Source organism: Eleutherodactylus coqui, chromosome 7, assembly GCF_035609145.1.
Source record: "Eleutherodactylus coqui strain aEleCoq1 chromosome 7, aEleCoq1.hap1, whole genome shotgun sequence".
Taxonomy (NCBI): Eukaryota; Metazoa; Chordata; class Amphibia; order Anura; family Eleutherodactylidae; genus Eleutherodactylus; species Eleutherodactylus coqui.
In genome coordinates this window covers 218,788,445-218,804,972 of record NC_089843.1, presented here as the reverse complement: position 1 = coordinate 218,804,972, position 16,528 = coordinate 218,788,445, and the positions used below count along the sequence as shown (strand labels likewise).

The window sequence follows — 16,528 nt, the reverse complement described above, 5'->3', positions numbered from 1 at the left end:
GGTAGCAGAGTTATTATAACTCTGGCAGAGCAGGAATTTTTTTTCCCAATTAAGGAAAGCAAATGGCGAAGCCAGCAGTAAAGCGTAGCTGGGTGCGTATGATTTAGCAATGTTTTTCACGCAGCTCACACGTGTCCACCGCCCTTAGGACGGACAGAGGCTGGACAAATAGATTTGTTTTCAGTTTTTTCCCACCAAAAGGCAGCACTGCGTATATTCTATGAACATGAGAAGTTTAATAACTGTGCTGTGTCCCTGCTTATGTGTCACAGAACGTGAGGGTAGCAGAGTTATTATAACTCTGGCAGAGCAGGAATTTTTTTTCCCAATTAAGGAAAGCAAATGGCGAAGCCAGCAGTAAAGCGTAGCTGGCTGCGTATGATTTAGCAATGTTTTTCACGCAGCTCACACGTGTCCACCGCCCGTAAGGACGGACACAGGCTGGACAAATAGATTTGTTTCCACTTGTTTTTCCACCAAAAGGCAGCACTGCGTATATTCTATGAATAATAACTGTGTTGTGGCCCTGCCTATACAATTCTTTCCCTGCAGTATCAATGGAGGGTGGAATGCTCTGCAGAGGCGATTTTGAGAAGCCCAAAAAAAATGCAGCACAGCTAACAGCAGCCTGAACAGTACTGCACACGGATAAATATGGCCCTAGAAAGGACCGTTGAGGTTCTTGAAGGCTACACTCACTCCTAACACTCTCCCTGCCTATGCAGCACTTCTGTCCCTAATGCCAGGTGCAACGCTCTGCAGAGCCGATTTTGAGGGGAAAAAAATGCCACTGCTAACAGCAGCCAACACACAGCTATCAGTGGCCCTAATAAGGACCTTTGGGGGGTCTTGAAGCCTACACTAACTACCAATTCTTTCCCTACAGCAGCTCCGGTATAAACAGCACTGTCCCTCATCTAACTCACACCGCATCTGAGGCGAGCCGCGGGAGGGGCCGACTTTTATATTAGGCGAACACCTGATCTCCCCAGCCACTCACTGCAGGGGGGTGGTATAGGGCTTAAACGTTGCAGGGGGAAGTTGTAATGCCTTCCCTGTCTTTCAATTGGCCAGAAAAGCGCGCTAACGTCTCAGGGAAGGAAGTGAAAGTAACCAGAACACCGCATGGTGTTCGTTACGAATAACGAACATCCCGAACACCCTAATATTCGCACGAATATCAAGCTCGGACGAACGCGTTCGCTCATCTCTATTAAGGACGCAACAATTTTTGGCAGATTTTCTTCTCCGTTTATCAAAAGTCATAACTTTTTATTTTTCCGTCGACGCGGCCGTATGAGGGCTTGTTTTTTGAGTGGCGAACTGTAGTTTTTATCGGTGCCACTTTTGGGTGCATAGACTATATTGTAAAACTTTTTTTTTTTTTTTTATGATAGCAGGGAGAGAAAACGCATCAATTCTGCCATAGATTTTTAATTTTTTTTTTTACAGCGTTAATCATGCAGCATAAATGAGACATTCCATTTTTTCTGCCGGTCGGTACGGTTACAACGATACCAAAATTCTTACATTTTTTAGGTTTAGGTTTCCCACTTTTCTGCAATAAAAACCCTTTTTTTTTGGAAATCTTTTTTCTATTCTAAATTGCTGCATTCAAAGTCCTGTAACTTTTTTATTTTTTGATGTATGGAGCTCTATGAGGGCTTATTTTTTGCGAGACGAGCTGTAGTTTTTACTGGTACCATTTTGGGGTACATACGGCTTTTTTGATCACTTATTGCGTTTTTAGTGAGGCAAAATGCTAAAAATTAGCATTTTTTAGCAGTTTTTTTCGTGCACAGTCAAAACCATGTGCATCTTATTGTACACGTCATTACTGACGTGACAATACCAAATATGTGGGGTTTTATTTATTTTTTACCTTTTTTTATGCTAATCTGAGAAAAAGCATAAAAAAATGTTTTTTTTACTCTTTTTTTACATTTTTTTAATCTTTGTGTTTTTTTTACACTGTTTGTGTCCCTCTGAGGGACTTTAACCACTGCCCTGATGATCGCTGTCATAAGGCATGGCAGAGCTACTGCTCTGCCATGCCTTATCGCTTATACAGCGATCATAGGCATAGGCAATACAGGACGCCAGTGTCTGGCGTCCTGTTGCCATGGTGACAGGCTGGGCTTTCGCGATGACATCGCGAGTTCCGGCCGGAGACACAGAGGGAGTCCGCTCCCTCTGTGAACTCTTTCCCTGCCGCGATCTACGTAGATCGCGGCAGGGAAGGGGTTAACAGCGGGGGGCGCATCTTCGATGCCCCCCCCCCCCCCGCTGTTGCAGCGGGACGCCGGCTGTGACTGACAGCCGGCTCCCGCTGCGGGATAGCGCGGAATCATATGTGATCCCGCTCTATCTCCAGGACGTAAGTTTACGTCCTGTTGCGGGAAGTACCAGGCTGCCAGGATGTAAACTTACGCCCTGCAGCGGGAACGGGTTAATAGTGGAGTGAGAGGTTTAACATCTGCTTTTTTCAATAGTAAATTTGTGTAAATTGATTTGCACAAAAAAAAAAACCAACAACTTACTGTATGTACTCGAGTATTCGCCGACCCGAGTATAAGCCGAATCAATAAGTTTTACCACAAAAAACTGGTAAAACTTATTGACTCGAGTATAAGCCTAGCTATACTCCAGTATATAATAGGTAAAGAAAAATGCAATACTCACCTCCCAGCTGGCGTCTGTGTCCCCGGCGCGATGGTCCCCCGGTGGTGCGGCAAGCTGCTTGAGACTTCTCCCTCCTGTCATCTCCCTGCTCGGCTTTGAATTCCCCCGCTGTCAGCACTGTGTAAATAAGCGTTGTGATTGGATCAAGCACCAGCCAATCACAGCCATTTAGTGATGTCATTCACTGAATGGCTGTGAATGATCAAGCGCCGTCTGTGATTGGCTGGCGCTCGATCCAATCACAACGCTTACTTACACAGCGCTGACGGTGGGGGAATTCAAAGCCGAGCAGGGAGATGACAGCGGGGAGAAGTCTCAAGCAGCTTGAGCATCACCGGGTCACAGACTCCGGCTGGAAGTTGAGTATTGCGTTTCGTTTTTTTTTCACCTCATTCAAGTATAAGTCGAGGGGGGCTTTTTCAGCATTAAAAAATGTGCTGAAAAACTCAGCTTATACTCAAGTATATATGGTACTCCAAAAATCTGGCAAAATACCATTAATAAATGTGTCCTAATGTATTTTCAGGTCAATATTATGGTGGCCAAGAACATGTTTTGCTGGACAACAAGTGCAAGTGTATCAAGGTGACTTCTAGTTTTGTCCCATCGCCAGATGACCCAAAGGAAATGATTCTACAAAGAAATATTTACATAACGTGAGTATTAAGGATCATGATTTCTAAGAACCTTTTCTTTTAGTTTAACACCATTTTGCATGAATATGTAATGGCCAGACAACATTGAGGTCCTGGGTATAAATCCAACAAGTGGTTACAGTCTGTGGGGTGAGCACTTCCAAAATCAGAAGACTGGATTGTCATATAGTAGCTGATATCAGAGGATTCACACTGTGAACAGCGCAGTATGAAATGGTGGAACTATGCAAGCAAAGGAAAACATATTGTTGATGTTAAGGTGACCCTCGGGGCCAGGAGAAACAAAGATGGCCGCACCAGCTTCTCTGACTACCTGATGCATTAGTTTGTATCATTAGTCCAAGACACTACATCTGCTTTGATTAACCCGTGCTGTCTACATGAGCAGTGCTGGCCAGTAGGAGCAGCATGTAGTGTCTCAGGCCTCTTTCACACGAGCATCATTTTGAGCAGAGTAAGGCCTCGGTCAGACGACCGTTTTTTGCCGCCATTTGCGGATCGCATGTCGGATGCGCATCCGCAAATCGCGTGACCGGGGCCAACGATTCACCGAAAAATCTGCAGCTAGCAGCGTTTTCGGCGAAACGGGCCCGATCAAAGGAGCGCTGTCCAACCCATTGAAATTCAATGGAGCCGGCAATACAGCCGGCTCTATTGAAAGCAATGGGCTGCTCGCGAGTGCAGGATGAATTTTCGGGAAGGGCTTAAAAATATAAGCCCTTCCCTGAAAATCATCCTAAAATGTGTAAAAATAAAAAATATATATATACTCACCTGGTCCCTGCAGCCAGAGTTCAGCCGCGGCCGGCCAGCAGTTCTCCTGAACTGCTCTATGTAGTATTCAGCAGGCAGGGATTTAAAATCCCCGCCTGCTGAATGGGCTGCCTCTGATTGGTCACAGCCCTCACCAATCAGAGGCAGCTCTATTGAATGACAGCTGAGAGCTGCCCCTGATTGGTCCCTGCGCTGAGCCAATCAGAGGCAGCACTCACTCACCCATTCATGAATTCATGAATGGGTGAGTGAGAGCTGCCTCTGATTGGTGAGGGCTGTGACCAATCAGAGGCAGCCCATTCAGCAGGCGGGGATTTTAAATCCCCGCCTGCTGAATACTACACAGAGCAGTTCAGGAGAACTGCCGGCCGGCCGGCCGCGGCTGAACTCCGGCTGCAGGGACAAGGTGAGTATATATTTTTTTAAATTTTTACACATTTTGTATTGCCGGCTCCATTGAATTCAATGGGCGAACATCGTTCTTCTCTGCCACAGCTGTTACAGCTGTGGCAGAGGAGAATGATCTTTGTAGTATATGTTCTCAATGGGGTCGGCGCTGCTGCCGCCGGCCCCATTGAGCGCATATATAGAACACAAGGAATCCCAGAACGCAGATAGGCGCGATCTGCGATTCCTCGTGTCCTATAATTTATCGGACATCTGACCGATCCCATTGCGAAGCAATGGTTCTATTTATGCGCAGATCGCATGCGCAAATCGCACGAAAAAACGCCCGTCTGACCGAGGCCTAAGCATGTGGAAAAAAAAATCGCAATAGGCACGTTTTTTGGACGCCAAGACTACTTTCCATTGAAGGATAGGACAAGTCCTATCTTTTGACGGCACAACGCCCTTTAGACTCCTATGGGAGCCGGCTGGCAAAATGATGCGGTAAGTGGGCGGAGGGGGAGTGGCATAATCACAAACACGGCTATATGAGCGTTAAACTGACATTCGTGTACAAGAGGCCTTAGACTACAAATGCATACAGTGTGCATGAGGTAGTCAGAGAAGCGGTGTGGCCATCTTTGTTGCTCCAGGCCCGGAGGGTCACTTTCATCATTGCAGCTAGGGGCACATTGGATTCCACAACAAATACGAGGCTGAGTGCAGCAGATACATTGGCATTTTGTCATCATACCTGAAAGGAAAGAATTTAATTAAAGAGTAAATGCACTTTAAAAAAAATCTTGTGACATGTCAAAGGGACATAAAAGGTTCGATCAGTGAGAGTCCAAGTGCTGAGACCTCCACAGAGCACTAAGATCAAGGGGCAGACATGGCTGTGATTATTATTTATCAGCTCTTCTTGGCAGCTGAATGCATAGACTTCTGTAGACATCTGTCTTCAGCTACTAGAAGGGCCGACAAGTCACAAGCACAGCAGAAGGGGCATTGCGCTACAGAATGGGCTTCTGCCCATTCATTTCAGTGATCAGTGGAGAAAATGACTGATCAAAACTTTTGACATGTCACTATGGCATGTCAAAAGTTTTTTAAAAGTGCAGTTACTCTTTAACCCCTTAAGGACCAGGCTGTTTTGTACCTTAAAGGACCAGACACTTTTTAGGGATTTTACCCATGTGGTGGTTTTACTACCCTATTTTGTTTCCTTTAGCTACCAAAATTAATTTTACTGTGATTTTTTCAAATATCTTTTTCACTGACTTTTTCCCCGTTTTTTAGTTTTATTGGGGGTAAAAAAATGCTAAAATAAAATGATTTTTTTTAACATTTATGGGTTTTTAAAAAAAAAAAAATTGTATATTTACGCTAAAATAAACTATGGGAACGGGTTCCTCTATTTGTTTCGGACGTTTTGATATATAGTATGTATGGTTTTGGTTTACAGGACGCATACGGCGACAGTTTTGGTTGGCGTCGGCTTTGTTTTATTTTCTTTCTTTTGTATATATTGTTGTTTTATTCTGTAATATTGTTTTACTGATGTATGCAATTGTGTTTTTTTACTATCTCTGTCCCCCATGATGTCATATAAGACCTCTGGGGGACATTCGTTTTTTTTTTAATTTGACACTTTCCCACTGTAGCTGGGGCATCCATGGAAGCCCCAGTTACAGGGTAAAACAGTCCCTGTAGTGACAGTAGTCACTGGCAGAGCTGTCCAGGGTTTAGTGTGACCCTCCAGCTCTGCTGTAGCAGGGAACCCAGCCGGTCACATGACCCACCCGGGCTCCCGATGTGAAAGTTAGAGTTTACTTTCACTTACAGTACACAGTGCTCATTAAGTGCTGTGTACTCGGGGAAGCAAAAGGCAGGAAGGGTTATAAATCCCTCCTGCCTTCTCGTCCGGGTTATCAGCTGCCACTAACAGCTGATAACCCGTTTCTGCCTCTGATTGATTGCAGAGACAGGAGGCTTAAAGCACTGCCGTAATTTTACTATCGGCGGTGCTTTAAGCCCAGGACCAGGCGCCGTAAATTTACTGTGCCTGGTCCTTAATGGGTTAAAGGGGTTGTACCAGGATAGCAAGTTATTCCCCATCTACAGAATAGGAAATAACTTGCCGATCATTTCGGGTCTCACCGCTGAGACCCCGGCAGAACGCAAGATTGGGGATCCTGTATTTCCTGCGGGGTTTCTGCACCTACTGCAATTAGTAGGCGACTGAATGCAGCACTGGCCACACAAGTGCACCAATGCTCCATTCACTTTAAATGGGACTGCCAAGCACCCGAGTGGTACCTGAAATGAATGGAGCCCCAACCCAGCCTGCGCTCTAAGCAGAGTAACATCAATGCAGGGAAGAAACACCCCTCACAGTGACAGGAGAGAAAATGCAAGAGCCCCACCGATCAGCAAGTTATCCCCTATCCGTTGGAAAGGGGATAACTTGATATTCTACTACAACCCCTTTAAGGTCATTTGCCCACACAGCAGATTTTGTACACTGCTGAAATTTGTGACAACCAAAGCATGATGTGGGTTTTAAAATCTGCAGAATGCCCTCAAGACTGTACATGTTTTCAGATTTTTTTCTCACAGAGGCCGCGGTCAGACAAGTGATCTTTTTTTTTTGCGCGTCTATGTGCGCAAAAAAAATTTGCGTCTATTAGAACCATTAGTTTCCTATAAAGTGTTCACATGTACATTTTTCAAAGCCGCAAAATACTCGCACTTGCAAAAGATAGGACATGCGTGCCTTGAATGTGAGCTGGTAAGGTCCGTGCTGCACGTAAAGACAGAAGCGACAGGGGATGAGGGAACTCCCGGAGGGTTCCGTTAATCACCGCGGAGAGTCCTCTCATCACTGAATACTGTGAGAGCACTGCCACAGTGTTCAGTGATGAGGGGTCTGCAGCAAGGACGAAAGAATCCCCTGTCACAGCTGTGGCATTGCTTTCAATGGGGCCAACGCTGCTGCCGACCCATTGAAGGTAATGGGATGAAAGCAACCCCTGCAGCGCCGGCCTCATTGAAAGCAATGGGATAGCATGTGGCAGGGAATTCTTTTGTCCCCGCAGGGAGTCCCATTGTCACTGAACACTGACAGTGCTGTCACAGTGTTCAGTGATGAGGGGAATTCTGGAATTGTTATTTTATTACTAAAACAAGTCAAAAAACTCCACAGCTCATCATTTTTTTTTGTATAAATTCTTTATTTATAAATTTTGGGGTGGGTACAGAAAGAAAAAAGGGAAATCCACTTATCCAGATTGAAACCCGGAAAGCATCTGGGAAAGAAAAACAAGAAACAGTTTTGTCTGCAAACATGCAGAGCTCATCTTTAATTGAGACGGCATTGGTTTTCATTATTTCTGGAGGTTGTAGATGACTAAGGATGAGCGAGTATACTCGCTAAGGCACTACTCGCTCGAGTAATGTGCCTTAGCCGAGTATCTCCCCGCTCGTCCATAAAGATTCGGGGACCGCCGCGGCTGACAGGTGAGTCGCGGCGGGGAGCAGGGGAGAGCGGGCGGGAGAGAGGGAGAGAGACATCTCCCCTCTGTTCCTCCCCACTCTCCCCCGCTACTCCCCACTCTGCGGCGGCCCCCGAATCTTTAGGGACGAGCGGGGAGATACTCGGCTAAGGCACATTACTCGCTCATCCTTATAGATGACCTGTCAAACAGGGAAGCGGTCACAGCTTCTTAGCTACACCATGTTCATCAAAGCATATACCATACATTTAAAGGAAACGACAAGTTGCTTCCATATAATATACTACCCAATGTCTAACTATGCCCGAAACTATATTTTTATTATTAAAAGCAAGTTTAATAACACGTTATTGTATTTTGCCCACAGGATTCCAATGTCTTCCAGAGTGAACATTTCAGATCCAACTTCTCCTTTAAGAACGAGCTTTACTTATAATCTTTTAAACCTGTAAGCTATAATACTAATTTAAGCTTTGATACAAGTTGTGAGCAAAAGTAATTCTTAAAGGGCCTGTCCGGTTACAATATGACTTTTTACTGAAAGGTACATGTTTAAAAATAACACAATCAGTGGTCCTTACCTGCTCTCAGCCCAGACGATCCAGTGCTGCAGCCCCGTGGTCTTCCTGGTCTTTGTTGTGGAACAAAAACCACATGACTGCTGCAGCCAATCAGAGGATGCAGCGGACAGATGCTGGGAGTGGTTCCTGTTGCACAGCAATCAATGGGAGGACTGCGGGGCTGTATCACTGGGGCTGAGCACAGATAGATAAGGTTGGTTTCGTTGTTTTTAAATGTGCACCCATCAGTAAAACGTAATATTGTAATTGGGTAAGCCCTTTAATGTAATGGGATATTTCTTGTTGTTTTGTCTCAGGGTAGACTATTAAAGCACTATTTTTAATTGAGCCTTATTTTCGTTATTACTAAGACTGAAGGTGGTATCTAATGAAGACAATTTGTGCCCATATACTTTATTAGAGTATATGGCAGCCATGAGGGGCTCCCTGCCTAGGATACCTCTTTCATACTAGAGACCCACTCTGTTCATACTTTTGCAGAAGAGGGCATTGAAGGGAATGTGTCATCAGAAAATAACCTAATGTTTAAATCTGGTTCTGTAGAGAAAACTTCTCATCTCATTATTACCATAGACAGGATTGTAAGACATATAACACCTATATCTGCTGTAGATAACACAGGATCAACCATTCACAATTGGAAACTGTCACAGCTCACTTCCTCCCCCTCCCTGCACAATGAACTCTGCACAGGTCATACAGGTGTCTAGAAAACTCTGCCATAGAAGTCAATAAGTTCTCTCTAGTCTATTATTTCCATGATCCATGCATGAGGCTTCTGTAAAGAATAGGGAGTTTCAAGCTTATTAAAGGGGTTCTCTGAATTAACTCCTGTTAAGACACATTGGTACCAGTGGGGAGCTGAGTATTATTTAAATGAAGAAAAAAAAACACAAATAGTCACCTTCCTACTGTCATGCTGCCCCCCCCCCCTCCTCCATACCTCCCCGTGAAATCCAGTCCTCTGATGCTTTGCTTCTTCTGCAGTTAATAGCAGCCTTGATAGAGATCAGTGATCTCCCATAAATCTGCCCACATGACAGGTTTACAGAACGTTACCAGACCATCTGGACGGGTGATGTAACCTGTCAGATGCCACAGCACCAGACCAGCGAAATAGGGATCTGTCGTGACGTTAAGTATCTTGATTTTATATAGCTGTGCATGGGGGGGGGGGGGGCTAAAATTATATTTAAAAAAAAACAACTCAGAAAACCTTAAGCTTAAAGGGGTTCTGTCAGCAAAAAAGAAAAAAAATCTATACTCAACTGCGAGTGCGTGTGCGTTCCCCTTCCCGGCACGCTTGCGCACTCGCCGTTGACTCTCCGGGGATGTCAGAAGTTAGACACAGCCAGGTCGCCGTCAGCACGCAGGAGCCAATGGGAGATGACACCTCACGCACCAGGTAAACAAGGGAGGGAACAAGGGGATTAGGTGAGTTTACTTTGTTTACTTAACTGTTTTCTTTCACCCGGTTAGATTAGTTAGGGATGCAGGGCAGTTAAAGAGGTTTTGAACCGCTTTAATGGCAAGAGTGAAAACTGCAATATCTCAGGATTTTTGGAAATATGAAAAAATTTAAATCAGGAAAAGAAAAAAAAAACTTGATTTAAATAATAGAAGAGGGCATAAAAAGAATATATGGTGTTTTCACTTAAAGGAGTTTTCTAGGCAAACATAGCATTGATGATGTATCCTCAGGTTATTCACCAAGAGTTGGTCGGCTGGGGTCCGCCACTCCAGACCCCGGTGGATCAGCTGAGCGGGGTGTCCGCTTTCAGCACCACTACACACAGGGGTCAGAGTGGAAACTGCTACACGCACGCACGCACGCGCACACATGCACACACACACATACACACACAGACACACACACAGACACACACACAGACACACACAGACAAACTGTGATTTAGCTAATATTAGACAGACTTCATTTGACATCATTTCTGTTCATAAAATGTGTATTCTTTGGTTAAGATAAATCTATTCAATGATGCAAGAGGGAGAGCATAAGTCGACGATATGCCATTCAGGATTCTCAGAAAGCTGGGTGACAATGATATAGCATTTAATGATCATATTGGTTATTGCCCAGCTTTTCCAGAATTTTGAGTCTACAATGTGATAGAGCACGACTTGATGCTTTTTTGTCTACTCACCCTCATTTGCCCATATGGGCTCTTCTTGGATTTGGCTCCAGGCGATGTGAATCTGTCAAGTGGGCTTTCCCCACCATTCACTGTCAATAGATGTTGTTAGACTGTCAATCAAGTCCAACATCACCTATTAGCAGTGGAGACTATTTACTTAGACTAGCATTTCACATTGCACCCAATGGTAGCTACGAACGACAAATGTATTAATACGTGCATACAGTTATCTCATTACATGCACCAGTTGAGAACCTATGCCAGCTCCAAGCTGGGTTAGTTTTCTTGCTATACCAGTTTCTTGTGCAGATTAAAATAAATGTGGTCTCTGGTCCCCTAAAGATAGTCTTGGTATTAGTGTATCTTGACGCCACCAGGAAGTCCTGGTGGAGTCAAGATTGACAGGGGGGTGACGCCCCCTGACGCTGATTGGCTCCACAGCGGCCTGTGCTGCAGGTCCTTGCAGCCCATTAAGGCCAGTTGTGGAGGCAGAGAGCAGCGTGGCGTCATTTTTCATTGTTGTCCGGGATGGAGGATTAGTGTGGGGGTAAGTGTCACAGTTAGCCTTACAGTTTCAATATAAGCCTAACTGTGACGCTTACCCCTCAACCTAATCCACCATCCCTGACATAAATAATAAAAGACTGCACGCTGCTCTTTCCCACCCCCGCTGCCGTTCCGCCCGCGGGCAAAGCACCCGGGAATGGTGTAAGTCTCCTCGTCACTCGTGTCCCCGGGTGGCACTCCTGCACCCCCAGCAAAGTTGCCTCCCCCTTGCGGTGCACCACAGGGCCAAGCAGGCTGCAGCGTTGTGAGTGGTGTCTCCCGCTCCCCGGCAGTGTCTACTCCTGCTGCTGCTCCCCCTGCGGCCGAGGCAGGCGGGAGCAGTGTCACTGTCTTCCCAACGGCTGTCCCCTGCTGTCACGCACCCAGCACGGCCACAGAAGTATTCCACTGTCGCTCCCCCCTGCGGCCGAAGCAGGCAGGAGCATTGTCAGTGGCGTCTCCGCAGCTGTCCCCTCTTGTCACTCACTCAGCATCTGCACAGGACTATTCCGCCGCCGCTGGCCCTGCAGCCACAGCATGTGGTACAGCTGCTACTGCCATTGCCGTTGCTGTTCCCGGATAGGACTCCTGCAGGACCAGAAATCTTGCAAGACGCTTCGGCTCGCCCAGCGTCCAAAGCAACCGGCAGCGCTGTAAGTGCCGTCTCCGGGTCCCACTCTTCCTGCTGCATGACTCCCACTTCGGCTTCCCCGCAATGTAAGGCTGGGTTCACACGGGGCGGATTTGCCACTAATCCTGGGATTAGCCAGCCATGTGGACGAGATTTCTCCGCAATCTCATCCACACGGGACAGCGAGTCCGCTGCGGCAAAGCTGTCAGAAGCCGGCGGCGCGGATTCGCCGGCCGCAGCATGTTCATTTTTTCTCTTCTTCCGCTGCGGCCGCGCTCTCCTCTATGGGAGCACCGGCCGCAGCGGAAGAGCGAGCGGCCAGGCCGCTTCAAACCCACGGCTAAGTGCCGCGGGTTTTGAAGCAGCGCTTCTCCCGGCGGAAATCTCGCGTTTTTTCGCTGCGGCCAAACTGCGAGATTTCCACCGGGAATCCGCCCCGTGTGAACCCAGCCTAAGTAGCGTCTCAGCTCTTACCTCCTTCCACTACCTTTGCTTCTTGAGCCTATTGGGAGCTCGGGGTGTGACAGGGGCGTTCCACCTGTCAAACCCCTAGCTTCCTGGTGGCGTCAAGATACACTAATACCGATAGTATCTGCCAGCTTCTTCAAAAAGTGTTGGGGCACAGCATAAATGCCCGAAAAGTTGCAATTTTAGTGCATATGCCAAAACTGTGACTTTGGGACACTAGAATTCTGGCATGCAAGGCTTAAAGTGGTCCCCAAGAATGGTGAGCGAGAACACTGGAGAGATTCACAGTGCTGGGAGCTGGATCTATGAAAAGCCCGGGGGCGAGTGTGAAAAAAAAGAAACACAATAAAAGAACCAATAGGGCTATGCAGCCAGCCCTGCTGACTTTACAACATGATAGGGGTGAATATTAGTGTTGGTTACATATTTAATTTTTTATTTTGTCTTTTTTTTAGATGCCAAAAATGTGATCCTACGGAACTTTCTATCGGCGGTGTACCAGTTCTTGTTTCTACTGGTTGCAGTGGACATGATGATCTCTGCTACACCTATGATAGACAAAAATGTTACACAAGTAAAGTTCCCTTTAAAGTTAATGGACAGACAATAATGAAAGATGTACCTCTGAATCCCGAATCCTGCTATGAATAAATATGATACACTGTTTATATTAGCCTGACGCAGAAGCTTTGTTTATGCCTTTTCAATCACTTTGTATATGATTAATAGCATTTTGCTTTGCCTGATGCACATTAAAGCTAAGCAGTAAAGCCATTTGTTAGCTTTGCATATCAATAAAGGAATTGTGAAACTGTTATATAGAATTATTATTACTGAAATCATCAAAGTGATTGCCTCATGAAGACAACTGCTTTCCCATTGCTCTTACAGGGAATATGAACATCATGGAGGGTGTTAGCAAGGGTGAGAGCCTGAGAGCCTTTACCCCTTAGTGACCAGCCCATAGTCTTTTTACGTCCTGCCCAAGTGGGCTTTATTCCCCGAGGACGTAAAAACATGTGTCCTGCAGGGAAAAAAGCCACGTAGCCGACAGCATGGAGCTGTCATCCCGGGCTGCGGGCAGTCCCCCCCCCCCCCCGGCTATGCGATCGGCGCTATCCAGTGGATAGCGCCGATTGCATAAAAGTTCAAAAAAGTTTTTAAATAGCTAAAGATTCAGCTGCCCTCATAGATCGGATCCATGGGGGCAGCTGAAAATACTCACCCCCGTCCGCCTCACTGCTCCCCCGAAGCCTTCTGCGCATGCGCGCCAGGTGGCATTACGTCAGCCGCATGCGCAGAAGGCCCAGACCCGCTGAAAATTTAAAATCTCCTGGCTCCCAGCTCCTGTAGGTAGCCGGGAGGCAGGAGGTGTCAGCGGGTACCGGATCCATGAGGGAAGGGGAAAATACTCACCCCCCTTCCTTCACGTCCTCCGGCCGCTCTTCTGCGCATGCGCCGATGTGGCGAGCAAATTCAAAATCTCCCTGCACCCGGCTTTCACAGATAGCCGAGTGCAGGGAGATATGACTGGGGACCACTGTATGCGGTGATCATACAAAGTTAACAAGTTTAAAAAAAAAAGTTTAAAAAGTTAAAGTTTCATCTCCCCTTATGGATCGTATCCGTAAGGGGGGATGAAATTACGTACCCAAGGTCCCCGAATTTGTCCCCTGATGGGATGTTGATCCGCAGACCTTACTCCAGCTTCGGCACATGCGCTCGTTAGCATGATGGCGGACGCATGCGCAAAAGTGAATGATTGACCAGGAAATTTAAAATCTCCCTGCTCTTGGCTACCAAAGCCTGGAGATGTGACAAGGGGCCCGCGGTATGCGGTTACTGGTCACATGATAGCCGTTATCCAATGCATAATGGCGATCATGTAAAAGTACTTAAAAAGGTGGAAGTTTCATCTCCCCTCACCGATGCGATCGGTGAGAGGAGATGAAACATCTACTTGGAGGCTTCCGCATTTGAATCCAGATGCAATTATCCTCCATGGACCCTTCTGGCTTCTGCGCATGCGCCCACCGGCAAAATGCCGGACATATTCGCAGGAGCCAGGGAGCCCAGCAAATTTTAAATCTCTTCGCTCTTGGAGCAGTGACCGGCGGCCTCGTTGAGCGGTCCCTGGTCACGTGATAAAAAAGTAGCGATCTAACATTAGGCCGGTCTTACATGACCGGATAGAAATTACGGGTTCTGCATGTGTTTGATCAGCAGTAATCCACGGATCAATCGCATGCATTGGATTACACAATTCCCCCCAATTAGCGGGTTGGAATTAAGTAATCCACTCGCAGGAAACAGAACGCAGCCTGTTATATTTTACCGTGGATATCCGCGACCCAGAGCGCATTGTGCTCTATGACCGCGGATATACCTGCAGCCCATACGCAAATACATTGTGTACGGGCTGCGGGTACCCAGGTCGTCTCTAAGTGATGGCGTGGGAAATATAAACAAAAAACGGTGTACTGCGCATGACCGCCTGTGTGAGTACGCAGTTATGCGCGGTACATGACGTGGCTGTATGCAGTGCCACAGCCGGCTCACAGCTGGGATCTACTGCAGGCCTCTGTAAGTGGATTCCGCATACGGCTGTGCGAGACCAGTGTTATTCAGACCGCTACCTGTAATCCGTAATTTACAAGAAGCCCCGAAGCCTCACAGAGCACCACTTTATACACCCCATCCCCGAAATACCCCCAAAAAAGCATGGGAGAAGGAGGGATACCCGGTTTTCTTGCCCCAGGTGCCCATTCCAACCAGCCTTCGTAATTACCTCTGTCTTCGGACATAAAACGCAGTTTACATTATTACTTTTATCTAAGATTTAGGGAATGCCAAACAATTGGGGTTGGTGGGGGAGGATTATTTTTAGGAAGTCAATTTTTTTTTCGTCAAGTGGGCAATGGGGCCTGAAATTTATTCAGTTGTACCCTGAAATCCAACTGGTGTTCCCTCCATTATGGGCCTAGCCATGTGTCCTATGAGTAGATTGGGGCCACAATGGGTATGTTTCTGAACATGGGACAAACGGAGGTATCCATTTTGGGGTGAAAGTTTTCATTCATGTGTGTATTGTACAAAAAAACCTGTTTTTAAATTGACACAATTGCCCACAAAAATGAAAATTGTAATTATTTCCTTCTGCTTTGCTTAGATTCATTCAAAAACTGTTGGATCAAAATACGTAGTAGACCCCTAGATGAATTCATTAACCTCTTGAGTGGCACGCTCGGAAATTTTCCGGGACGAGCTCCACTGCCGATAGTGATATAGCCCGGAAGATTTCCGGGCTATCTATCACTATGGGAGCTGCAGAACACAATGCCACAAACTGTGGCATTGTGCTCTGCCTGCACAGTCCCACAGAGAACAAAGCAGGACTTTAAAAAACAGAAGAAGATATTGCCGATCTGCCGGCAATCTCCTGCTTCTAAAGTCCTGCTTTGTTTACAGGTTGCCATAGAGACCATCGGCTTGTCAGAAGCCAGCCGATGGTCTCTGTGGCAGGGAGAGCTGGTGCTTAGCTGTGAGAGGAAGGCTAGGCACCAGCTCTTACAGCAGAGATCAGAGAAAACCTCTGATCTCTGCTGTGTTAACCCTTTAAATGCTGCAGTCTATGTGACTGCAGCATGTAAAGGGCTGTCACCATCGGACCCCCGAAATGTGATCAGGGGGTCCTGATGGGTCTCTGTCGAAGTCCCCTAAAGGTACAAAAAAAAAAAAAGTTAAAAAATTATTAAAAAAATTAAAACACTTGTCTCCCTTTACTTTGTAAAAAATTAAAAATAAAATTACACATGTGGTATCCATGCATCGTAATGACCCAGAGGAGGAAGTTAGTACATTATTTAACCCTTAAATTAATGGCCCATTTTTTTCTTTTTTCCCCATTTCTTTTTTTCCTCCCCCTGTTTAAAAAATCATAACTCCTTTATTTATCCATCTACGTCGCTGTCTGAGGGCTTGTTTTTTGCGGGACGAGTTGTATTTTTCAATGGTGCTATTTAAAGTACCATATAACGTACTGAAAAACTTTTACAAAATTCTAAGTGGCGTAAAATGAAAAAAAAAAATGACATTCCGCCATCTTTCAGTGCGTTTCGTTTCTACGACGCACAAA

At 46.2% G+C, this 16,528-nt stretch overlaps 1 protein-coding gene across 1 annotated transcript in view; it reads left to right on the top strand.

The window, feature by feature from the left end:
• JCHAIN (joining chain of multimeric IgA and IgM) overlaps nt 1-13,210 on the top strand; it is a 28,445-nt gene extending 15,235 nt beyond the window's left edge. Inside the window, exons 2-4 of the mRNA XM_066574936.1 lie at nt 3,209-3,338; nt 8,382-8,462; nt 12,849-13,210. Coding sequence (XP_066431033.1) covers nt 3,209-3,338; nt 8,382-8,462; nt 12,849-13,044 — 407 coding nt within the window. The 3' untranslated portion in view covers nt 13,045-13,210. The remainder of the gene's footprint in view (nt 1-3,208; nt 3,339-8,381; nt 8,463-12,848) is intronic.
• The last annotated feature ends 3,318 nt before the right edge of the window (nt 13,211-16,528 follow it).